The sequence below is a fragment of the Macaca mulatta genome, chromosome 14, assembly GCF_049350105.2.
Source record: "Macaca mulatta isolate MMU2019108-1 chromosome 14, T2T-MMU8v2.0, whole genome shotgun sequence".
In the NCBI taxonomy this organism is placed as follows: Eukaryota; Metazoa; Chordata; class Mammalia; order Primates; family Cercopithecidae; genus Macaca; species Macaca mulatta.
The window spans coordinates 8,522,489-8,547,063 of NC_133419.1; the positions used below are offsets into that span (position 1 = coordinate 8,522,489).

Here is a 24,575-nt window from a genome sequence, read left to right on the forward strand (position 1 = left end):
GCGAGGAAGTTGCACCATGTATGGGCAGCTACGTCAGGGGGGCGGGCCCGCAGCCACCGGGGAACGCCGAGCCGGGCCCATCCCAGTGAAAAGGCTGCCGCCGGACTGGGGGAGGCGTCGCCAAGTTCGGGACCGACGGGCCAAGGCTGCGCGTCTCGCGGGTGGAGCCTGGAGGTGACCGCGTCGCTGCAACGCCCCCACCCCCCGCGGTCGCAGTGGTTCAGCCCGAGAACTTTTCATTCATAAAAAGAAAAGACTCCGCACGGCGCGGGTGAGTCAGAACCCAGCAGCCGTGGACCCCGCGAAGCCGCCAGCCCCGGGCATGTTCCGAGACTTCGGGGAACCAGGCCCGAGCTCCGGGAACGGCGGCGGGTATGGCGGCCCCGCGCAGCACCCGGCCACAGCGCAGGCAGCCCAGCAGGTGAGAGGGGCCCGACGCCAGGGGTCCCCCGGGAGGACGGCGCGTGGGAGGCCGGGTCAACTGCCGCACACTCTGGGACTGGAGCCGGGAAGCGGAGTCTGGGCCGGGCTGGGGGCCGGGGCGAGGATCCTGCCCCTCGGCGTCCGGGGCCAGTTGCCCCCACTGCGCAGCGGGCGGCAGAGACCCGCGAACTCCCCTTCTCCCAGCCGCCCCCTTCTCCCTTGCAGTCCGCATCTGTCCCTCTGTCTCCTTGCCCGCTTTCTCTCCTCCTGCCCACCTCTGACTTCTGCGTCCACCCTGCTTCAGAAGGAGCGTGGGCGCCTGGGTTGGCCGCCCCGACGGCTCGGAGGGTCTCTTCGCATTGGGCTGAATTCCTGGGATCTGGAGTCTGGGCCGGGGTGAGATGTCCCAACACGGGAGGGAGGCAGGATCCGTCGGGAGAGCAGCTGGGCCGGGGTGGGAGTCCCGGCCCGGTCTGCGACCGTCCGCGTGTCCGTCCGTCTGTTTGTCCTTCGCCCCTCCGTCGCCAAGTCCCTATCGTTTCTCCGCCTGGGGAGCCCCGGGGGGTCCGGGCAGTGGACCTTTGCCGAATGCGGCGAATAGAGACCTCGAGGTTCCGGGACGTGCGCGGGGTCAGGCTGCGGGCGACTCTCGCGACCCCGCTCCCGGCCCCTAACGGCGCCCGCTGCCCGCTGGGGGCACCCGGGAGGCTGCAGGTGCCCGTTTCCTGTCGAGGGGCTGCGAGCACGTGTCGGCAGGGGAGGGAAGGAGGGGCGTCCGTTCCGCCGAGTCACGGCGGCCGAGTCACGGCGGCTGAGTCACCCGGGGCGCCCCTCCCTTCCTGGCCCGGAGCGGCCCGGGCCCGGACAACCTCGGGAGTGGGAGATGCCGCCGGCGGTGCCTTGGACCCGGAACTGGGGTCACTGGGCCGCCGGGCCCGCAGCGCTTGGGCTCAGGCTACTGCTGTCGGGACTTGCCTGGGCTTGTGGGGCGCTTCCCGGATGATTGGGCGCCCACACCCAGGGCCCAGCGGCAGAGCTCGAACCCACTTCTCCCAGAACACTGAGCTCCATCCCAGCCCACTCCTCAGATAGCTGGTTGATAGAATGGGAACAGGGACGTCGTGCTGGGCGCTTGCCACATCATTTACCGTATTTCACAGAGTCGAAGACCTCATCGATTGAAAAAAACCCACCATAACTTTATGCCACTAATTTTCTTTTCTTTCCTTCCTTCCTTCCTTCCTTCCTTCCTTCCTTCCTTCCTTCCTTCCTTCCTTCCTTCCTTCCTTTCCTTCCCTCCTTTCCTTCCCTCCCTCCCTCTTTCTTTCTTTCTCTCTTTTTCTTTCTTTCTTTCTCCTTCTCTTCTCTTCTCTTCTCTTCTCTTCTCTTCTCTTCTCTTCTCTTCTCTTCTCTTCTCTTCTCTTCTCTTCTCTTCTCTTCTCTTCTCTTCTCTTCTCTTCTCTTCTCTTCTCTTCCTTCTCTTCTCTTCTCTTCTCTTTTTTGAGACAGGGTCTCCCTCTGTTGCCCAGGCTGTAGTGCAGTTGCACAAACTCAGCTCACTGTAGCCTCAACCTCCTGGGCTCAAGCAATCCTACTGAGATCCTAGCTGGGAAGCGACCTGGCCACAGGCACGCACCACCACACCCAGCTACTGTTTTAAATATTTTTGTAGAAATGAAGTCTCACTGTGTTGCCCAGTGTGACCTCGAACTCCTGAGCTCAAGTGATCCTAGACACAGCCTCCCAAAATGCTGGTGTGAGTCACCATGCCTGGTCCACTAAAATTTTTTAAATTGCCAATTAAACTGATTTCAGAGGTATTAAATGGTACTTCTTAACATCAATGAAATCCTGTAATCTTCACCTGTAACAATATTAAAAATGAGGAAACTGAGGCACATGGAGGTTAAATAACTTGCCCATGGTCGCACAGGCAGTAAGTAGCTGAGAGCTAAGATTAGAATTGGGACAGCCTGCCATGCCAGGTGGCTAAAGCCTGTCATCTCAACACTTTGGGAGGCTGAGGTGGGTGGACTGCTTCAGCTCAGGAATTTGAGACCACCCTGGGGCAACCTAGTGAGACCCTGTCTCTACAAAAATTTTTTTTAAAAAAATTAGCCAGGCTGTGCGCGGTGGCTCATTCTTGTAATCCCAGCACTGTGGGAGGCCAAGGCGGGTGGATCACCTGAGGTCAGGAGTTTGAGACCAGCCTGGCCAACAGTGAAACCCCATCGCTACTAAAAATACAAAAATTAGCCAGGCACAGTTGTGGGCGACTGTAGTCCCAGCTACTTGGGAGGCTGAGGCAGGAGAATTGCTTGAACCAGGGAGGTGGAGGTTGCAGTGAGCCAAGATCAAGCCACTGCATTCCAACCTGGGCAACAAAGCAAGACTCTGTCTCAAAAAAAAAAAAAAAAGCCAAATGTGGTGGTGCACATCGGTAGTCCTAGCTACTTAGGAGGCTGAAGTGGGAGGATTGCTTGAGCCCGCAGGTCACTGCACTCCAGCCTGGGCAACAGAGTGAGTGTCTGTCTCAAGAAAAAAAAAAAGGCCGGGCGCGGTGGCTCACGCCTGTAATCCCAGCACTTTGGGAGGCCGAGACGGGCGGATCACGAGGTCAGGAGATCGAGACCATCCTGGCTAACACGGTGAAACCCGGTCTCTACTAAAAAAATACAAAAAACTAGCCGGGCGAGGTGGCGGGCGCCTATAGTCCCAGCTACTCGGGAGGCTGAGGCAGGAGAATGGCGTGAACCCGGGGGGCGGAGCTTGCAGTGAGCTGAGATCCGGCCACTGCACTCCAGCCTGGGTGACAGAGCGAGACTCCGTCTCAAAAAAAAAAAAAAAAAAGCAAAAAAAAAAGCATTGGGATGGCCTGAACCCACAGCAGTGACTCTTTCCTGCCTCAGCCCCTCTGCACTGGGCACCTGCCACTTACCAGACTGTCGCACACATTCTCTCACTTGATTCTCACAGCCTCCCCGTGAGATGGGAGCTGTAATTATCCTCTTCGTGCAAACAGGTGCAGGAGTGGGTAAAAGACCAGCTGCTGGGCTCAAATACTGTTTCCTACTCACTGGCTCTGTGTCTGTGGACAACTGTTCTCCTGTCTGAAAATGAAGATACTAGGCTGGGTGTGGTGGCTCAAGCCTGTAATCCCAGCACTTTGGGAGGCCAAGGTGGGTGGATCACCTGAGGTTGGGGGTTGGAGACCAGCCTGGCAAACATGGTAAAACCCTGTCTCTACTAAAAATACAAAAATTAGCCGGGCATGGTGGTGCACACCTGTAATTCCAGCTACTCGGGAGGCTGGGGCAGGAGGATCACTCGAACCTGGGAAGCACAGGTTGCAGTGAGCCAAGATCATGCCACTACACTCCAGCCTGGGCAACAGAGTGAGACTCCATCTCAAAAAAAAGAAAAAAGAAAAGAAAATGAAGATACTACTGTGCCAATGATATGAGTCAGTATTTGTAAAGTGGTTAGAACAGTTCCTGGCAGTTTATATTTTATAAATGTTAGCTCTAATGGGGAAACGGGGGCACAGAAAGGTTATGTGACCTGCCCAAAACCACACAGCTTATGAGCAGGGATTTGCCACTAGGTCAGTCTCTGACTGCCAGGCTGTGTTCTTTCTGTTCTCAGAGCTAGCCTGTACATTGAAGGTAGACAGCAGTGTAGCCTCTGCCCAGTGGAAGCCCCTCAATCCACATGGACCTCATCTGTGGCCTTCCATTTCTTATTCCTTAGAAGTTCCACCTCGTGCCAAGCATCAACACCATGAGTGGCAGTCAGGAGCTGCAGTGGATGGTACAGCCTCATTTCCTGGGGCCCAGCAGTTACCCCAGGCCTCTGACCTACCCTCAGTACAGCCCCCCACAACCCCGGCCAGGAGTCATTCGGGCCCTGGGGCCGCCTCCAGGGGTGCGTCGAAGACCTTGTGAACAGGTAAGGCACAGAGGCATCGCAGTGGCTCCGACTCCACCCAGGAGTGCTGGGTGCAGAGAAGCTCCTACCAGAAAGGAGAACATAGGGTTAGGAGAGAGTAAGGTAGGCTATAGGTGACTACTGCCCAAGGCTGAAAGCGATAGGAGCCCCACGGGAGGCCCAGAGGATACAACAGTCACTTCTGGATCACAGAAGCTTCCTGGAAAAGGTGGCATATTAGCCTAGAAGGATGGGTAGGACTGGCAGAGGCACAGAGGAAGGAAAGGACATTCCAGGTAGAGAGGGATGGCAGGAGCAAGGATGGAGGTGGAGGCAAGAGCATGTAACGTGCGCACATGTAATGGTGAGGGGGTCTCCACCTACCAGCATGCATAGAGGGGATACTTATGTTGTCTGGGAGAGAACAGGAACAAGAGGGTTCCCTTCAGCTACTCCCTCAGTCTCAGTTTCCCTGTCTCATTTAATCCTCAAGAAATCTATCTGGGGTATGTACCCTGGTTTTCCCCATCTTCCACCAAGGAAATGAAGGCACAGAGGGGTAGTCACTTGCCCAAGATCACACAAGTAGTGAGTAATGGCACAGAACTGGCCTTGGCTCCAGGTCCATCCAGCTCTGAAGTCAGATCCTAACCACCAAACCAAGGCCAGGTGCAGTAGCTCATGCCTGTAATCCCAGCACTTTGAGAGACCTAGGCAGGAGGATCACTTGAGGCCAGGAGTTAAAGACTAGGCTGGGCAACGTAGAGAGCCCCTGTCTCTACCGAAAAAAACAAAATAAAATAAAATCCCCAAAACTAATCACCAAGCCACTCTGTCTCACTGGGAGCTAACAGAAGGCTCAAAGTAGAGGGAATTGAGAATTCTTGGCTCCTCAAGGCCCTTACCAAAATAAGTGAATAAGAGATGGTGAGTCTTTAAAGGAGTGGCTCTCTTTCCTCTCCGTGGGCATTTTGGTGTGGGAGACTACAGGGGATGAGTTTAAAAAGCTTGGTTGGCAGGTAGAGGATGGGGAGAGAGGTTAGGGCCCTGGGAAAGATGAGAGATAGCCAGGGATAGGTTTCCCAGAACAGGATGTCTGGCCTTTGTGGTGAGGAGGGACTGTGGTGTGAGCCACAGAAGCGGGCCAGGGGTAAACCCTCTTGTGCATCCTTCCTTCAGCCTGGTTCTGCGGGTGACCCTTTGATCCTGGGCTCTCCAGGTAGGGCTGTGAGCTGTGAGTTGGATCCTTTTGGCGAAATGGTCTCTCTCATCTGGCCTGTCACTCAATGTGGAATAGAGTGAGTGGGTTCTATGGGTTCTAAGTCCTACTCTGGAACCATAAGCAAGTTATCCTCCGTGGGCTTCAGTTTTTCATGGAAAGTTGGGTTAAGAATCTATGTTTAAGGCCAGGTGTGGTGGCTCACGCCTGTAATCCCAGCACTTTGGGAGGCCGAGGCAGGCAGGTCATGAGGTCAGGAGATCAAGACCGTCCTGGCTAACATGGTGAAACCCCGTCTCTACTAAAAAATACAAAAAGCCGGGCGTGGTGGTGGGCGCCTGTAGTCCCAGCTACTCGGGAGGCTGAGGCAGGAGAATGGTGTGAACCCAGGAGGCAGAGCTTGCAGTGAGCTGAGATCGCGCCACTGCACTCCAGCCTGGGCGACAGAGCAAGACTCCGTCTCAAAAACAAAAACAAACAAAAAACAACAACAACAGGCCGGGTGCGGTGGCTCACACCTGTAATCCCAGCACTTTGGGAGGCCAAGGAGGGGGATCACCTGAGGTCAGGAGTTTGAGACCAGTCTGACCAACATGGAGAAACGCCGTCTCTATTAAAAATACAAAAAAATTAGCTGGGCGCGGTGGCACATGCCTGTAATCCCAGCTCCAGCTACTAGGGAGGCTGAGACAGGATAATCGCTTGAACCTGGGAGGTGGAGGTTGCGGTGAGCCAAGATCACACCATTGCACTCCAGCCTGGGCAACAAGAGTGAAACTCTGTCTCAAAAAAAAAAAAAAAAATCTATGTTAAAAAAAAAAAAAAAGAGGCCAGGTGTGGTGGCTCCTGCTGGTAATCCAAGCTTTCTAGGAGGCCAGTGCAGGAGGATCCCTTGAGCCCAGGAGTTCCAGACCAGCCCGGGCAACATAGCGAGACCCCATCACTACAAAAAAAAAAAAAAAAGGCCAAGCACAGTGGCTCATGCCTGTAATCTCAGCACTTTGGGAGGCTGAGGAGGGTGGATCACCTGAGGTTAGGAGTTCAAGACCAGCCCGGCCAATATGGTGAAACCTCATCTCTACTAAAAATACAAAAATTAGCCAGGTGTGGTGGTATATGCCTGTAATCCCAGCTACTTGGGAGGCTGAGGCATGAGAATCACTCGAATCCAGTAGATGGAGGTTGCAGTGAGTCGAGATCAGGCCAATGCATTCCAGCTTGAGAAAGAGTGAGACTCTGTCAAAAAAAAAAAAAGGCCGGGTGCGGTGGCTCATGCCTGTAATCCCAGCACTTTGGGAGGCCGAGGTGGGCAGATCATGAGGTCAGGTGATCGAGACCATCTTGGCTAACACGGTGAAACCCCATCTCTACTAAAAATACAAAAAATTAGTTGAGTGTGGTGGCAGGCACCTGTAGTCCCAGCTACTCAGGAGGCTGAGGCAGGAGAATGGCGTGAACCCGGGAGGCGGAGCTTGCAGTGAGCCAAGATCAGGCCACCGCCCTCCAGCCTGGGCGACAGAGCCAGACTCCGTTTCAAAAAAAAAAAAAAAAAAGGCCGGGCGTGGTGGCTTACGACTGTAATCCCAGCACTTTGGGAGGCCGAGGTGAGCGGATCACGTAGTCAGGAGATAGAGACCATCCTGGCTAACATGGTGAAACCCCATCTCTACTAAATATACAAAAAATTAGCCAAGTGAGGTGGCGGGTACCTGTAGTCCCAGCTACTTGGGAGGCTGAGGCAGGAGAATGGTGTGAACCCGGGAGGCGGAGCTTGCAGTGAGCTGAGATCGCGCCACTGCACTCCAGCCTGGGGGACAGAGCGAGACTCCGTCTCAAAAAAAAAAAAAAAAAATCTTTGCATATTCTCAGTGAAAAAACAAGAATCTATATAAAGTACCTGGCTGGCACATAGTAGGTTTCCAACACATTGCAACTTAATCAGCAGCACTCATTATCCCCTCCTAGTGCTTACAGCTCTTGGAAGAGGAGACTTGGTTGTCCAGAGATCCAAAAGGATGAGGGTCCTGCAAAGAGGGTGCTGAGGGGGAAAGGTCACTTCTGGCTGGGGAATAAGAGGGCTTCCTGGAGGCAGGAACATCTTAGTTGAGTCCTGAGAGATAAGGAGGGTTAGGGTTTGTGGAAGGGGAGGGCATTATGGGAGAGGAATGTGCACTAAAGCTAGGTGCGAGGAGGAAATTTTACCAATCCAAGCAGACAGTGCCTCAGTGCAGAGAACTGGTTGGGTGCAGTGATCCCTAAATCACTAGCTGAGGGGGCCCTGCCATGACCTCTGTCAGGGTCCTACCACTGGGCCACCGTGAGGGGCGAGTTCCAGGCAACCAATGGCCCAGGGTCCTCCTCACTGCCAGTCTCACCCCCAGATCAGCCCTGAGGAAGAGGAGCGCCGACGAGTAAGGCGCGAGCGGAACAAGCTGGCTGCGGCCAAGTGCAGGAACCGGAGGAAGGAACTGACCGACTTCCTGCAGGCGGTGAGCACCAGCCCTGGTCCACCGAACTCTGAGGGACCCTGTCTCCCAGGAGCCCCCAAAGCCCCAGTATATGTAGCCCCTTCCCCACCATCCTAGCTCCTTGTCCGAGGGGCAGTCCTGGGCAAATGATGAGGAAAAATTGATTAAAAACTGGCTGCAGCATGTCTCACTGGAGGCAGAGCAGAGCTGAGGCTCAGCCAGCAATCTCCTTGTTTTTTTTTGAGACAGAGTCTTGCTCTGTCACCCAGGCTGGAGTGCAGTGGCGAGATCTCGGCTCATGGCTTACTGTGACATTTGTCTCCCAGGCTCAAGCAATTCTCATGCCTCAGCCTCCTGAGTACTGGGACTACAGGGACCTGCCACCCTACCCGGCTAATTTTTATATTTTTAGTAGAGACAGGGTTTCGCCATGTTGGCCAGGCTGGTCTCAAACTCCTGACCTCAAGTGATCCACCCGCCTCAGCCTCCCAAAGTGCTGGGATTACAGGCCTGAGTCACCGCCCGGTGCCAGCAATCTCCTAAAACGCCTGGGCCTGATGGGAGTCGTGCCCATTTTCTCCCAGGGGCTCATGGGAATTGCAGTCCAGACTTGCTGGAGACTCTCCACTGCCCCCCCTCTCTCCCCACCCAACCCCAGCTCCTCAGAACCCTGAGTCCAAACATCTGAGGCTCCAGGATATTCAGCCCTCACCTTCCTGACTCCTCTCCTGATCTTCTACAGGAGACTGACAAACTGGAAGATGAGAAATCTGGGCTGCAGCGAGAGATTGAGGAGCTGCAGAAGCAGAAGGAGCGCCTGGAGCTGGTGCTGGAAGCCCACCGACCCATCTGCAAAATCCCCGAAGGAGCCAAGGAGGGGGACACAGGCAGTACCAGTGGCATGAGCAGCCCGCCAGCCCCCTGCCACCCTGTACCTTGTATCTCCCTTTCCCCAGGGCCTGTGCTTGAACCTGAGGCACTGCACACCCCCACGCTCATGACCACACCCTCCCTAACTCCTTTCACCCCCAGCCTAGTCTTCACCTACCCCAGCACTCCTGAGCCCTGTGCCTCAGCTCATCGCAAGAGTAGCAGCAGCAGCGGAGACCCATCCTCTGACCCCCTTGGCTCTCCAACCCTCCTTGCTTTGTGAGGCACCCGAGCCCTACACCCTGCAGGTGCCACCCTAACCAACGTCTCCTCCCCTTCCCCCACCGGTCCAGCTGGCCTGGACAGTATCCCACATCCAACTCCAGCAGCTTCTCCATCCCTCTAATGAGACTGACCATATTGTGCTTCACAGTAGAGCCAGCTTGGGGCCACCAAAGCTGCCCACTGTTTCTCTAGAGCTGGCCTCTCTAGCACAATTTGCACTAAATCAGAGACAAAATATTCCCCATTTGTGCCAGAGAATTCCCGGGAGCCCAGAGACTTTGTAGATCCTTAGAGGTCCTCTGGAGCCCTAACCCCTTCCAGGTCACTGCCACACTATCCATCACCCTCTTCCTGTGATCCACCCAACCCTACCCCCTGACAGAAGGTGCCACTTTGCCCACCTAGAACACTAACTCACCAGCCCCACTGCCAGCAGCAGCAGGTGATTGGACCAGGCCATTCTGCCGCCCCCTCCTGAACCGCACAACTCAGGAGGTGCCCACGGCTTCTGTGATGAGCAGATCTGCCGATCTCAGCTTTGAGAAGCCTTCAGCTCCAGGGAATCCAAGCCTCCACAGCGAGGGCAGCTGCTATTTATTTTCCTAAAGAGAGTATTTTTATACAAACCTACCAAAATGGAATAAAAGGCTTGAAGCTGTGGCCTGAGCGCCTCACCGGACCCCAAGGCCAATGGGAGAGTATTTGAGTCGTAAGTCCCAGCCTTAGCTCTACAGACTCACTGCATGACCTTGGACAAATTATTTGATATTTTTGGACTTTGTCTTATCTGACAAGTGGGGCTACATCCGCTCGGCCTCATCTCCAGGACTGAGAGGAGAGAGTCCTCTGGGGTAAAAGCGAAGAGGCTTACCGTCCCTCTTCCCGTGGGGGCCCACAGTGCTGTTGCGTGTGCCACGGTGGGGCGCTGTTATGCCCCCTTCCAGCCTCAGAGGAGGGGGCCGAGTGGTTCTAAGCCCCCAGCAGCTGCTTCCTGCCCCATTGTCTTGAACAGGAAGGAGCCGGGAAGGGAGCTGGAGCCACTTCAGGGGCTGGATTCTGGCCGGTCCCGGCGCCCGATGGGGGAAGTCTGGTTTACCACTGCCCCGCATCCCACCCCAGGCTCGAAGTAATGGGGGAATCATTAGTTCTGCAGTCCTTCTGGATGGGAATGGTACCCTGTTTCAGCACCCCACCCTCGCCCCAACCCCGGCGAGTACCAAATAGACGCTGCCCAGGCCGCGGGCTCCGCTTCCGTCCGGGTTTATTACCCCCAATCCAACCCCCAGCAAGTCCCTCCGCTCCAGCCTTCAGTCCCCCTGCTGCCCTGCCAGCAAGAGCGAGGGGCCCTTATCGGTGTCAGGATTTCTTAGTCCATGCCAGCGGCCCCTCTTGTGCAGCCAGGACGGCGTCCAGGTCCCGAGGTCCACAGCTCGGGGAGCAATCCGGGCGGGCATCGGCGTGGAGGAGGCAGTGCCTTCAGTCATCGGGGGAACAGGCCAGGGGCAACTGATCCGGACTGCCCACGCTGCCGGTGCTGGAGCTTCCATCGCCTAAGTCGCGGGGCCCACACGGGGGCAGAGCAAGCTCGGGTGCTGGCCCGGCGCCTGAGCCCCCCGCGCCACCGGGGCCGCCGCGGGGGCCCCATTCTTCGCCCAGCGCCAGGCAGAGCTCCTTAAGCGCCAGGTTCTCCCGCAGCAGCTCCTCCTGGCGGCCCTCCAGCTCGGCCAGCTTCTGCCAACAGCCGCCCAGGTCCTCGCGCACTGCCCGGGATGCTTGGGTCCCGAAGAGCTGCCACTGGCGCGCGGCGCGCCGCCCGCGCTGGCGCTCCGAGTCCAGGAAGCAGCAGAGGTCGCGCAGCTCACGGTTTTCTGCCTGCAGACGCCGGTTGAGCTGCTTGAGTTCGCGGATCTCGCCCAGGTGGCCCTGCAGCTGCCGATTCACCTCCTGCATGAGGCGGCCACGCTGCACCAGTGCCGCCAGGCGCGCCGCCTCCTCCCTCCGCAGGCGCCGCACTAGCTCTTCCTTGCCCAGCGCCGCCATCTCCTCGTCCGTCAGCTCCTCCAGGCCGCCTGCCTCGGCCTCCATGGCTGGTCAGGCCGCTGGAGCATCGCCCGCCCGCCGCCGCGACCCAGGAGCCCCACGTCGGGCCCGGCGCCACTCAGGGTCGGGCTCCGGCTCCGTGCGCAGCAGGCAGTGGCCCAGGCAGCGTAGGCTGCAGCAGCTACCCCAGCTGGGCACGCGGCGGGGCGCGCGCCGGGGCGGGGCCGCACGACGTTATGGAAGGACAGCCAATCCGGTGAAAAGTCCCCGGAAAGGGGTGGGGCCTGAGTTCAGGGGGCCCCTTCCCCACCCACTCCTAGTGTTACTGATCCTCGATGTCAAGGAAGGCCCGCGTCATCGCCCTCCGCACCGGTCTCAACCCTAAACTAGGAGCTTCGAACCTCCAAGTACCGGATCGCCCTAAGCTCGAGCCTAGGCCTCTCGGCTCTTCTGAGAACCAAGACTCAGGCGTCCACCCCGGACTCCTGCCCATCCCCGACGGAAGTCAGATGGACCGCTCTCCAGTCCCTCTTTACCTTTGATCAAATTCGGAAGTCTGGGCTCACTAAGGATTGCTCCCGGTTCCTCGGAACCCTAAGTCCAAACGTTCTAGCTCACCGTTAGACTACTATCCCTCCCAGGGAGCGTTTCTTGCCTGGGGGGAGGAACATACAGGATTCGTTTGTTCAATAAACGTTTTTTATGTGCAAGGCCCATGCAGAAATAAATTTAACCAAAATACTGATTCCATCCTCAAGGAGGACGCAGTCTGTCCGGGAAGACAAGCTGTGTTAAACAAGAAACAAATCGGGGAGAAGTATGGTCTGAGGGTCCTTAAGAGGATTCCCAAAAGGGATGCTATCCAAGAGGCTCTGGTAGATCCATAGGACTTTGCCCAGTAAAGAGCTATTTCAGGGAGAGAGAATAACAAGGTGAAAGACACTGGTGCCCGAAAGAGCTTAGCTGCTTTAGGAACAATGAGGATAGCTTGATGGTTTTTGAAAAGCAGATGTGTCCAGAAAACGCGAGAGAGACAGAGAGGCTTCAAGGGTAGGTAAAAGCCAGATTCTTAAGAACTTCCAGTACTAGGTTGGAGCATTTCCAAAGGCCAGTAAGGATGTTAAGCAAGGGAGTAACATTTGTAAGGATGTTAAGCAAGGGAGTAACATTCTAAGATGTGCATTTGGCCGGGCGCGGTGGCTCACGCCTGTAATCCCAGCACTTTGGGAAGCCGAGGCGGGCGGATCACGAGGTCAGAAGATCGAGACCATCCTGGCTAACACAGTGAAACCCCATCTTTACTAAAAATACAAAAAAGAAATTAGCTGGGCTTGGTGGCGGGCGCCTGTAGTCCCAGCTACTGGGGAGGCTGAGGCAGGAGAATGGCGTGAACCCAGGAGGCGGAGCTTGCAGTGAGCTGAGATCGCGCCACTGCACTCCAGCCTGGGCGACAGAGCTAGACTCCGTCTCAAAAAAAAACCAAAAAAAAAAATATATATATATATATACACACACACACACACATATATATATGCATTTAACTGGCCAAGATGGTGAAACCCCGTTTCTACTAAAAATACAAAAATTAGCCGGGCGTGGTGGGAGGAGCCTGTAATCCCAGCTACTCCATAGGCTGAGGCAGAGAATTGCTTGAACCGAGAAGGCGGAGGTTGCAGTGAGCCGAGATCGCGCCACTGCACTCCAGCCTGGGCGACAGAGCGAGAAGGCTCTGTCTAAAAAAAAAAAAAAAAAAAAAAAGTATTTAAAAAAGATTGGGCCGAACCCTGTGTGGGCCGAACCCTGCGGGGAGGGGACATAAACAGGGAGATTGGTAACTGTGCAAGGAGCAAGGAGAGCTAAGCAGAAAAACGGCTGGGGCAGCGTCAGTGGGGGTGGAGAGGACAAACAGATACTAGAAATATTCGGGAGGCAAATCAGCCGAACTGAACGTGGGGAGAGAGGAGTCTGGGAGAACGCCCAGGTTTCTCGTATGAAAACTGGTGGATGGGCCGGGCGCGGTGGCTCAAGCCTGTAATCCCAGCACTTTAGGAGGCCGAGACGGGCGGATCACGAGGTCAGGAGATCGAGAGCATCCTGGCTAACACGGTGAAACCCCGTCTCTACTAAAAAATACAAAAAACTAGCCGGGGGAGGTGGCGGGCGCCTGTAGTCCCAGCTACTCCGGAGGATGAGGCAAGGAGAATGGCGTGAACCCGGTAGGCGGAGCTTGCAGTGAGCTGAGATCCAGTCACTGCACTCCAGCCTGGGCGACAGAGCGAGACTCCGTCTCAAAAAAAAAAAAAAAAAGAGAGAGAGAACTGGTGGATGTTAGGGTTATCACTGAGATAGCGACGCAGGAAAGAAACAAATGGGGAGAGCGAGAGGTCTGTCTAGAATATGTTGAGCTTTTGAAGGGCTTACAGGAAGAGTGTGGACAGACTTGGCCAATAGGCGGCCCCTCCGGATGTGAACTTCCAGGCAGAGCTCAGAAAGGCAGAATTAGAGACGTCAGTAGCTCGTGGGGATGGGGGTGTGGTTAAAACCAAGGTGGAAGCAGGCGCCCCAGGCCCAGGAGAGGTGCTTATGCGCAGGATGGACAAAGGGGTCTCCAGCAAGAGCCCGAGGAAGTCGGGGCATACCCCATTTTTGCGGAGAAGAGATTTAGTACAGAGCCCTGTGAAACCCCCTAAGTTTAGGATACAGGTCAAACTTAGGAGGTCCCGAAGAGGGCAGAGAAGGTGGGAGAAAAGCCAGGAGGAAGTGAGGGGAGAGGTTGCGGGGACCGTGGAGACGAAAGGAGGAACTCCCTTCGAGCTCCTGCAGACCGCCGCGGGGAGACAGGACGCAGGAGCCTGGGACTCCCCCTCCCGGCCGGAGGAAGCGTTGCTCCTCCGCGTAGTCCTCCCCCTCTCTTCCCTCGCCGCTCCCGCCCCGTCCCCGCCACCACTGGCTGTGTCCCGGAAGTGGTCCTATGCTGGGTCCGGATGCCGGGAGCGGAATCTCGGCACTCCCGGAAGTGGCCTGGAGGCGGCGCGCCCGGCCCGAGCGGTGCTCCCTCCTGCTCGGGCCGCTGCGGCCCCGGGCGTCGCCATGACCAGCGAGCTGGACATCTTCGTGGGGAACACTACCCTTATCGACGAGGACGTGTATCGCCTCTGGCTCGATGGTTACTCGGGTCCGTCAGGGGCGTGTGGGGAAGCCCGTCAGCGGAGCGGTTGTTTTGAATGGGAGAGGGGGCGGGGCTAGGACTTGGTCATCCTTTAGGGAAGTGGGCGAGCGCCTGGGAATAAGGGGTGTTATAGGGATCGGGGATGGAATCCCTTAAGGGCTTCTGGCGTCGGCGGGGCGGGACCTGATGCTAGCACCCACTTTCCAGTGACCGACGCGGTGGCCCTGCGGGTGCGCTCGGGAATCCTGGAGCAGACGGGCGCCACGGCAGCGGTGCTGCAGAGCGACACCATGGACCATTACCGCACCTTCCACATGCTCGAGCGGCTGCTGCACGCACCACCCAAGCTACTGCACCAGCTCATCTTCCAGATTCCGCCCTCCCGGCAGGCACTACTCATCGAGAGGTGCTCACCCTGTGGGATGGTGGAGACATCAACCAGTCTGACTGTATACCCATTTTCCCAGCTGAAACAGGCCCAGGGAGGGATGGGACTTACCCAGCCATCAGAAAGTTGAGAGCAGAAGGGGTCAGACCCAGGCCCTGCCAGGCCCCGCCAGGCCCCCTTTCCTCTTTTTTATGGGGGGGTCAATGGTGTTGTCTGACTCCACAAGGTACTATGCCTTTGATGAGGCCTTTGTTCGGGAGGTGCTGGGCAAGAAGCTGTCCAAAGGCACCAAGAAAGACCTGGATGACATCAGCACCAAAACAGGCATCACCCTCAAGAGCTGCCGGAGACAGGTGGGCACTGCACCCACACAGACACAGCATCCCATTTGCACTTCACTCCCTCCCTTTGACCACTGCCCCAGCTCCAGCCTCTGACTGTGGCAGCAGCTTCATACCTAGTCTTCTCCTCCCTTCCCCTTTCCCCCCCTTTTTTTTTTTCCTTTTTTTTTTTTTTTTTTTTTTTTTTGAGACGGAGTCTCGCTCTGTCGCCCAGGCTGGAGTGAGTGCAGTGGCCGGATCTCAGCTCACTGCAAGCTCCGCCTCCCGGGTTTACGCCATGCTCCTGCCTCAGCCTCCCGAGTAGCTGGGACTACAGGCGCCCGCCACCTCACCCGGCTAGTTTTTTGTATTTTTTTAGTAGAGATGGGGTTTCACTGTGTTAGCCAGGATGGTCTCGATCTCCTGACCTCGTGATCCGCCCGTCTCGGCCTCCCAAAGTGCTGGGATTACAGGCGTGAGCCACCGCTCCCGGCCTTTTTTTCCTTTTTGAGACAGAGTCTTGCTCTGTGCCCCAGGCTGGAGTGCAGTGGTGTGATCTCGGCTCACTGCAACCTCCGCCTACTGGGTTCAGGCGATTCTTGTGCCTCAGCCTCTGCAGTAGCTGAGATTACAGGCGTCTACCACCACACCCACCTAATTTTTGTATTGTTAGTAAAGACGGGGTTTCACCATGTTGGCCAGGCTTGTCTTGAACTCCTGGCCTCAAGTGATCATCTGCCTTGGCCTCGCAAAATGCTGGGATTACAGGCGTGAGCCACTGTGCCTGGCTCCCTGTTGCTCCTTCCAAGCTATCCTGTACTGTGTGGCCAGAGTGACCTTTCAGAAGCCCAGATCTGACTTTGGGCTCCCACTGCGTCCTGGGTAGCAGCTGCACTTCTTGGCTTTGACCTATAGACTGTCCTGTGATCTCGTCCCTGCAGACCTCTCTCTCTAGGCTTACATTTCTCCAGCCCCCAGGCTTTCCTTTACTCATGTTGCTCTACCTGGAGGGTACTGTTCTTGGCAATATCTACATCTTGAAATCCAAGACAGGAGATGAGATGCCACCTTCTCCACAAGCCTTTTTGGTACGCCAGGAAGAAGTAACCCTTCTGGGCCTTTGATGCCTTTCTTTTGTATCTCCTGTGAGCTTTCTGTTTATAACTTAGCATTTGTTTTTTATTTTTTAGTTCCTGGGGCTTAGCCAGGAAAGTCTGTTCCAACTCAAACTTGTGAAGATCTGGAGAGCATGGTGCTAAAATGGGGTTGGATTTAGAGATAAGATTGAGTAAACATTTATCCAAGGCAAGATACGGCAGGAGCTGCTAAGCATTTGAGTTGATAACAAGTACTAATAACCAATAGTTGGTTGAAGGAATAACAGATGCTAAATCAGCACTTGCCGACTGGATAGGTGGATGGGGAAGGGAGGGATGTTCAGTAAGTGGTTTATTGGGTGAGCGACATGGTGGACACTCTGACCAGTCCTCTCTTCTATCTACCCTAACTGCCCTGCAGTTTGACAACTTTAAGCGAGTCTTCAAGGTGGTAGAGGAAATGCGGGGCTCCCTGGTGGACAATATTCAGCAACACTTTCTCCTCTCTGACCGGTTGGCCAGGTGAGGAGCTAGCCACCTCCCCATCCTGCACACTACTTCCCTGGGCCCTGAGGCTTGTCCACCTTCCCTACCCCAACCATTCTGACCTCCTTAGTATGCTGGGGGAGTGATTATCCCACTTTTGGTCTGTACTTTTTTTTTTTTTTTGAGACGGAGTTTCACTCTTGTTGCCCAGGCTGGAATACAATGGTGCAATCTCGGCTCACTGCAACCTCTGCCTCCCGGTTCAAGCAATTCTCCTGCCTCAGCCTCCCGAGTAGCTGGGATTACAGGCTTGAGCCACCGCACCCAACTTGGTCTGTACTTTGGACCAGACTGTCCTGGATGCAAAGCACAGTCCAGCGATTTCCAGTTGGGCTGTTGAGAGATGCCATATGTAAAGCCATGGCACAGCCCTGGCACTTAGGAAGTGCTCAGTAAATAGTAACTGTTACCCTTATGGTCTCCCACTGTATGCACTAGGAAACTTGGGCTGGAACCTTCTCTTCGCACAGATGGGGAAAGGGCGTAGAGAAGTGACTTGAGACATGTCACACAGCAACTTGAGGCGGAGAGAGGCCAGAACTCGGACACCCAGCTGAGGTTGCAGCTGCTTCCTAAGAAGGAATTTCTTTTTTTTTTTTTTTTTTTTTTTTTTTTTTTTTTGAGAAGGAGTCTGGCTCTGTCGCCCGGGCTGGAGTGCAGTGGCCAGATCTCAGCTCACTGCAAGCTCTGCCTTCCGGATTTATGCCATTCTCCTGCCTCAGCCTCCCGAGTAGCTGGGAACACAGACGCCCGCCACCTCGCCCGGCTAGTTTTTTGTATTTTTTAGTAGAGACGGGGTTTCACCGTGTTAGCCAGGATGGTCTCGATCTCCTGACCTCGTTATCCGCCCGCCTCGGCCTCCCAAAGTGCTGGGATTACAGGCGTGAGCCACCGCTCCCGGCCTAAGAAGGAATTTCAAGCCCTGAGGACCCTCCTCTCTTCTGTGCAGGGACTATGCAGCCATCGTCTTCTTTGCTAACAACCGCTTTGAGACAGGGAAGAAAAAACTGCAGTATCTGAGCTTCGGTGACTTTGCCTTCTGCGCTGAGCTCATGATCCAAAACTGGACCCTTGGAGCCGTCGGTGAGGCCCCCATTGACCTAGGTGCCTGGATGTCTCCCCATCCTCAGGACCTGATTCCCCACCAGTAGTTTCTCCCACAGGCCCCCAGTTCCCAGCATTCGCTCCTGTTCGCGGCCCACACCCAGGCTACCCTGCCCATAGAATGTTTTCCCACACACAGCTTGTCTGCAGACAGAGGGCCTATTGCCTCTCTGTGGCCCGGGGCATGTCACTGCATCTCTCTGACACTCCATTTCCTCTTCTGTCCCTAGGGGGGAAATGAAGTATTGGGTGAGGAAAGGCTTAGGCTATCCCAGAAGGGGATTTTATCACCCACCGCAACCCCCTTCATGGCCTCATAGACTCGCAGATGGATGACATGGACATGGACTTAGACAAGGAATTTCTCCAGGACTTGAAGGAACTCAAGGTGCTAGTGGCTGACAAGGACCTTCTGGACCTGCATAAGAGGTGACCTTGTAGGGGGCCATGGGGCAGGGCCTGCAGTAGGGGCCCAGGTGGCTATAGGTATGACCCTGTCTCTGCAGCCTGGTGTGCACTGCTCTCCGGGGAAAGCTGGGCGTCTTCTCTGAGATGGAAGCTAACTTCAAGGTCTGTGGTCCCATCCAGCCTCTGGCCTTTGGCATCGTCAGCCTCCAGTTCGCCACCTGTACTGGGCAGCTCTGCCCCTCCCAGAGACTGGCCGGCAGGTGGCGCTGCTGCTCCCTCTGGTGGCTGCTGACGGTGGCCGCTGATGGAAGCAGCTCATAAACAATGGGGACTTGGTTGATGGAGGGAGGTGGATGGATCTGGGGAGGGACCTACTCCTCCCCCAGCTTCTGTGCTCAGCTCCCAACTTCTGGGGCAGAAAGCAGAACTCCAAAGATCCCTGCCCCACAGAACCTGTCCCGGGGGCTGGTGAACGTGGCCGCCAAGCTGACTCACAATAAAGATGTCAGAGACCTGTTTGTGGACCTCGTGGAGAAGGTGAGCTGTCGTGACTCTGACACCCAACCTGGCCTGTTCCCGGCCTAGACGAGTGCTAAGTATTCTCTTGGGCCCACAGTTTGTGGAACCCTGCCGCTCCGACCACTGGCCACTCAGCGACGTGCGGTTCTTCCTGAATCAGTATTCAGCGTCTGTCCACTCCCTCGATGGCTTCCGGTGAGCAGTCCTGTCCTCCTGTCTAGCTTGGCCTTGCCCCAGCCTGCCACCTGCCAGGACCTCACCTCCCGCAGACTCAAGGTTCCTCATTCTACTACCCTGGGGGTAGGACCAAAGCTCTGGCTCCCCCTCTTAGAAGCTGTGTGATTTGGGGCAGGTTTCTTAACCTCTCCATGCCTCAGTTTCCTCATATACAAACTGGGGTTCATCATGAGAAGAACTGTAAGAATTTTCTAAGCGCAAAATGAATGAAGGTGTAGAAAGCACTCAGGGCAGGGCCTCCACCATGGTGAGTGTTGTGAAAACTCAGCTGTCACTGTTCATGTTCTTACAGACACCAGGCCCTCTGGGACCGCTACATGGGCACCCTCCGCGGCTGCCTCCTGCGCCTCTATCATGACTGAGGCCCCTCCCAATGTCCCGCCCACACTGACAATAAAGTTGCCCTGAGTTTGGAGACTGGTCCTCGCTCCGGGGAGCAGGTGGGGGACGTGCAGATGTGCCTGTGTCTGTCTCTGAGCACCTGGTGTCCGTGTACAAGGATGGACATTTACAGTGGCCTCTTGGGAACTGGGACATATCTCAGGGAATGGTGACTGTGCTCCGCCCATCCACCAGAAGAGTCCACTCACAAGCCAGACGTCTTGTCTTGGTTTATTCAGGCTGTATTGAGATTGGGAAGATGAGCAAAAACCTGGGGGTAGGGCTGGCGAGGAGGCAGCTGGCCTAACAGGACAGAGCTGAGGGGGCCAGGTGGGTTCAGGGAGGGCAGGAGACTCGGGGCTTCACATCCGGTTTCTGCACACGGGCAGTGAGCGGGAACCTGGTGATGCCGCAGGTATTGCTGCCTCGGTGTAGCCGGAAGTAGCCCTAGGAGGTTAGGGGACACGGGTGGGAAGGTGGGAAGAGGCCTGTTCTGCCTGGCCCCTCCCCCAATAGATCACACTCACCTTCTCTCCCCACTGGGCCCCCCAGGAGTTCTTCAGGATCCAGTATGGGGTGGGGTGTGGAGGCTGAGGCTGAGACTGCGATGAGACTGTCTCTGCCCATATCCCCTCTGACTTGAGGCTGCCAAAACCCACCAGCAGGACAGAGTGGTCCACAAGCTGGGGGTCACAGGTGGTGGGTGTGGCCTTGATCACACCTTTCCGGTATAGCTGCAGGGGGTGGGGGCCGAGGGGCTGAGTGTAGGGCCAAGTCCCCTGTATTCCCCTCCCCCGCCAGCTCTCCCATCCCACCTGCAGGGGCTTCATGTTGATGGTCACGGTGATGGGGCCGTAAGTGGCCAGGTACTGGGCAATTCCTGGGGACGGGAGCATCATCAGACCCTTGGCATGTGGGAGTGTCGGTTTCTCTCTCGCTCCTTCGCTCCTCCCACCCCCTCTTGTCTTCTAGCCCAGTCACCCAGTGTGTCTGCCTCTGCCCCGGTGTCTGTCCCTGCCGTCCGCCCATGTCCCTGCCCTGCCCGCACTGTGCTCGCTGTTCTGCAGCATGATGAAGTCCTGGATCCAGGCCACCTTGTGGTACTTCTTGGCATGGCACCCTTGGGCTCTGACTTTGCCCTGGAACGGGTAGTCCTTTTCACTGGCCAGGCCGCCTGCAGATAAGCAAGACAAGGGAGGAGGCTCCGCTCCTGCCCACCCTGTCCCCCTGCAGATGCACAGAGTGGCGGGGCAGTGCACTCACTGTTGTTGAGAACAGTTATGAACGCTTCCCAGACGAAGCCACCACGGCAGCCATCCCCACAGCGACCACAGTCCAGCAGTTCTGGTGCAAGAAGGGACAGTGTGGGTGACCAGGCCCCTAGGCCTCCCTCCCCTGTCACACCTGCACCCTCTGTCAGCCCTACCCTGCACGGAGACATCCACGAAATCCCAGAAATTGATGCGCCACAGGGCCTCTATGTTGCCTGCCGCTGCCATGGCCCAGCAGCAGTTGCAGTTTTTCTGGAGGGCGAGAGGGTGAGGAGGGGCTAGGTGTTCGGGCCAGGCCCCTCTCCTTCCCACCACTTAGCTGAATTAGAGCGAGCTGGGTAGGGGCAGATACCTGGTCCTTGATGGGTGAGATGGCACCGGCCACCTTCCGCCAGTCACAGGTGAAAGGCACTGACTCCTGTGGCTCTTCGGACCCTATCTCTCTGCCCATGCCGGGGACCCTTCCAGCTGCCCTCCGATACCCGTAGAGCTGGCCAAACTCCTCCTCTGGGGAACAGACAGGGCCACTGAGGTCTCTGTTTTGACCCCTTCTCCCTGTTCTGCCTCTCCCACTCCAGCCGTTGGTCCCATAATGCCCTGAGGGGCAAAAAGGCAAGGATAGGCCGGGTGTGGTGGCTCACGCCTATAATCCCAGCACTTTGGGAGGCCAAGGCAGATGGATCACTTGAGGTCAGGAGTCCAAGACCCCATCTCCACAAAAAGTAGAAAAATTAGCTGGGTGTGGTTGTGCGGGCTTATAGTCCCAGCTACTTAGAAGGCTGAGAGGTTGGGGGAATTGCTTGAGTCTAGGAGGTAGAGGCTGAGTGAGCTGCTGTGATTGCACCATTGTGCTGCAGCCTGGACAACAGAGCAAGACCCTGTCTCAAAAAGGCAGGGATGCTGAGCCTAGAGAGGCTGGACTCCCTGCTGGGTGCTTCCGTGTAGCTGCTGTGCTGGCCCCTAGGCTGGGCTAGGACACAGGGCTACAGAGATTCTGCCCCTGCACTGGGTGATTTGATACCAGCACCCAAGCCCCTGGTCCTCGGGGAAATGAATTTCCTTCCCTGGGAAGTGAAAATTGAAGGTCCACTGGGTCCAGCTGCCAGTGTCCCTGGGGAGACCGCTTCCCCAACCACCACCTACAGGCCAGAAGGGTTAATGGTACCTGTGAGGTCACTGAATGGAGTCACCCCAAACTCAGCTGTGCCCAAGTCCTCCTCCTGCAGCCGCTGAGCCTGGGCCAGGTTGTGGGCAAAGATGTCCAGGCGGTGAGCATGCTCTGGACCAAGAGGGAGTTGTCCTAGGCTGACTCCCAAACCCTCAGGGGCAGGAAGTAGCCACTGGCTGGGCACCCTTCCACCCACACCCACCCAGTTGAGCACTGGCTCCTTTCGTGTAGCTCCTACAAGGCCCCACTGCAGATACCCAGGCCCAGGAAGTGGTTACCCAGCCCACCTAGGGTTGGGTTTTCCCCAGAGGCAGCGAGAGGACCATCTCTGGCCACCCTGGGTAGGAAGCCAGGTAAGGGGTCTGGTGGTGGTGACTCAAGGAAAGGATGTGCGGCCAGAGACCAGCTTCCTGCCAGGCCACCACCTTTACACCTCTGACCACAGGAGGAGAGCTGGAACATGACGGGGAGAGGAGACGATGGCACGGGCAGCCTGGGCTAAAAGGCACACGCAGACCAGCCCCCTAGAAAGATCAGTACAGCGAGAGGGCAGGGGCAGGGGTTAGATCATGGGCTAGAGAAGAAGTCCCCAACGTGGGGACAAAATGGGTGTCCTTGGGTGTTTGCTGAATGAACGAATGACTAGGTGGTGGCCCCCTGCCCACTGCCTGGAATCACAGGGAAGTGACTGCGGAGCCAGGGGATCACGTAGGACTAGGGCAGGACCTCACCCGCTGCCACTGCCCTCCAGATCCATAGCAAAGAATGATCCTGGACCCACTCATGCTTTCAGGAAACCAGGGAGCACATGCCCAGCCCTGCCCTGTCCTGCTGAGTGACCTTGGCCATGCCTGTTCCCCACCCTGAGCTTCAAGTTTTTCATCTATTACAAAGTGGGATGGCTGGGCTCGGTGGCTCACACCTGTAATCCCAGTCCTTTGGGAGGCTGAGGCAGGTGGATCACCTGAGGTCAGGAGTTCAAGACCAGCCTGGCCAACATGGTAAAACCCTGTCTCTACTAAAAATATAAAAGTCAAGTGTGGTGGTACATGCCTGTAATCCCAGCTACTTAGAGGCTGAAGCAGGAGAATCGCTTGAACCCAGGAGGTGGAAGTTGCAGTGAGCCAAGATGAGGCCATTGCACTCCACGTCTCAAAAAAAACGTGGGGGCCGGGCGCGGTGGCTCAAGCCTGTAATCCCAGCACTTTGGGAGGCCGAGATGGGCGGATCATGAGGTCAGGAGATCGAGACCATCCTGGCTAACACAGTGAAACCCCGTCTCTACTAAAAATACAAAAACTTAGCCGGGCGAGGTGGCGGGCGCCTGTAGTCCCAGCTACTCGGGAGGCTGAGGCAGGAGAATGGTGTGAACCCGGGAGGTGGAGCTTGCAGTGAGCTGAGATCCGGCCACTGCACTCCAGCCTGGGCGACAGAGAGAGACTCCGTCTCAAAAAAAAAAAAAACAAAAAAAAAAAAACAAAAAAAAAAACGTGGGGGCTTGGAGTGGAGATGTATGTGCCCTGTGATACCTTCTGGGCTCAAGTAACTCCGGTTGAACTGGATCTGGAACAGCTTGAAGGCCTCTTTCAGCTCCAGCGGCTGGGGACTGAGGTCCTGGCAAGGAACCAAGGGTAGAGAGGGGCAGTGGGCAGAGGAATCATTGCTGGGGCCCCACCTTAGCTCCTAGCCGTGCAAGGACTGGGCTAGGGGTCAGCCAGTTAGCCTTCTCTGTCTTCCCATGTGCCCTTGGGCACGTCAGCCCCCTCTCCAACCTCAGTGACTCCCTCTGAAAAATGAGAATGACAGGCCAGCTGTTTCTGAAGGGGTGACCCCAGGTGTGGGACTGGCAGTTGTAAGGTTTTGGGAGCACTTACCTGGGCCCTAAGGGAGCCTCTGATGCCTTGGGCTAGGCCTGCCACCAACAGGGCCAGGAGGCAGGAGGGGTGGGTAGTCAGTGCCATGCTGGTGCAGTCTGGAGAGGCATGGAGGCAGGAAGCCGTGCAGATCGAGGAGGAGGGTGTGAGGGCGGGGCTGGAGAAACCACGAAGGGGAAGACAGGTTTGGTGGGTGAGGGGTGGACCCCTAGAACCCTCAACTTGCTCAGGCCTTCAGGCTTTCAGTCCTCTGCCTGTCTGCTCCCCAACCCACCCCTTTTTTCTTTCTTTTTTTTTCCTACCCAGGTTGGAGTGCGGTGGCACAATCTGGGCTCACTGCAACCTACACCTCCCGGGTTCAAGCAATTCTCCTGCCTCAGCCTTCCAAGTAGCTGGGACTACAAGCGTGCACCACCACGCCCAGCAATTTTTTTGTATTTTCAGTAGATACAGGGTTTCACCATGTTGGTCAGGCTGGTCTCGAACTCCTGACCTCAGGTGATCCACCCGCCTCAGCCTCCCAAAGTGCTGGGATAACATGCATGAGCCACTGCACCTGGCCAAAGGAACCACTCTTGCTCCTACTATGAAGCTCAGTCACCTCAATGGCTGCCTCTTTCAAGAAGCCTTCCCTGCTTCCCCAACCTCTGGTAGAAGCTTTGCAGCCCCTTCAGCCCAGCTGCACCTGTGCCCATTGGGCATCTGCCTCCAGCCACACCAGAAGGGTTCGGTTTGCTTGTGTCCCCGGTGCCCAGGATAGGGCTAGGCATGGGGCAGGCTCGCTAGGTGTTTGCTGACTGAACAGTTGATCATCATAAGTTGTAAACAAGAAAGCAGGCTGGGCACAATGGCTCATGCCTG

General features: G+C 56.3%; 4 protein-coding genes across 9 annotated transcripts; 2 read left to right on the forward strand and 2 right to left on the reverse strand.

Annotated features, from left to right (window-relative positions):
- Positions 1-96: 96 nt before the first annotated feature.
- Positions 97-11,387, forward strand: FOSL1 (FOS like 1, AP-1 transcription factor subunit). 4 transcript variants are annotated; one of them, XM_015113666.3, is made up of 4 exons: positions 97-421; positions 4,174-4,371; positions 7,951-8,058; positions 8,780-11,387. In XM_015113666.3, exons 1-4 carry the CDS (start codon positions 323-325, stop codon positions 9,188-9,190), a joined length of 816 nt encoding a protein of 271 aa, XP_014969152.2. In that variant the 5' UTR covers positions 97-322; the 3' UTR covers positions 9,191-11,387. The 4 variants fall into 4 exon arrangements, with proteins under 4 accessions (XP_014969152.2, XP_077818546.1, XP_077818547.1 ...); XM_077962420.1 differs by lacking the exon at positions 7,951-8,058 and having other exon boundaries at positions 189-421; XM_077962421.1 differs by lacking the exon at positions 4,174-4,371 and having other exon boundaries at positions 189-421.
- On the reverse strand, positions 10,438-11,338 carry CCDC85B (coiled-coil domain containing 85B). The gene has a single exon (NM_001261659.2). It carries the CDS (start codon positions 11,275-11,277, stop codon positions 10,669-10,671), a length of 609 nt encoding a protein of 202 aa, NP_001248588.1. The 5' UTR covers positions 11,278-11,338; the 3' UTR covers positions 10,438-10,668.
- Positions 11,388-14,238: 2,851 nt separating the features above from the next.
- On the forward strand, positions 14,239-19,474 carry FIBP (FGF1 intracellular binding protein). 2 transcript variants are annotated; one of them, XM_077962413.1, is made up of 10 exons: positions 14,239-14,407; positions 14,609-14,807; positions 15,016-15,142; positions 16,628-16,728; positions 17,702-17,856; positions 18,177-18,285; positions 18,363-18,426; positions 18,715-18,801; positions 18,881-18,978; positions 19,313-19,474. In XM_077962413.1, exons 1-10 carry the CDS (start codon positions 14,323-14,325, stop codon positions 19,380-19,382), a joined length of 1,095 nt encoding a protein of 364 aa, XP_077818539.1. In that variant the 5' UTR covers positions 14,239-14,322; the 3' UTR covers positions 19,383-19,474. The 2 variants fall into 2 exon arrangements, with proteins under 2 accessions (XP_077818539.1, XP_014969153.3); XM_015113667.3 differs by having other exon boundaries at positions 17,702-17,835.
- A 142-nt stretch (positions 19,475-19,616) lies between these two features.
- On the reverse strand, positions 19,617-24,035 carry CTSW (cathepsin W). Of its 2 annotated transcripts, XM_001112560.5 has the most exons (10): positions 23,715-24,035; positions 23,370-23,454; positions 21,838-21,951; positions 21,025-21,179; positions 20,828-20,924; positions 20,665-20,745; positions 20,450-20,575; positions 20,217-20,281; positions 19,929-20,135; positions 19,617-19,848 (listed from the first exon to the last, which is right to left on the reverse strand). In XM_001112560.5, the coding sequence occupies exons 1-10, from the start codon at positions 23,799-23,801 to the stop codon at positions 19,738-19,740; spliced, it is 1,128 nt and encodes a 375-aa protein (XP_001112560.2). In that variant the 5' UTR covers positions 23,802-24,035; the 3' UTR covers positions 19,617-19,737. The 2 variants fall into 2 exon arrangements, with proteins under 2 accessions (XP_001112560.2, XP_028689053.2); XM_028833220.2 differs by lacking the exon at positions 21,838-21,951 and having other exon boundaries at positions 23,715-23,966.
- Between the last annotated feature and the right edge of the window lie 540 nt (positions 24,036-24,575).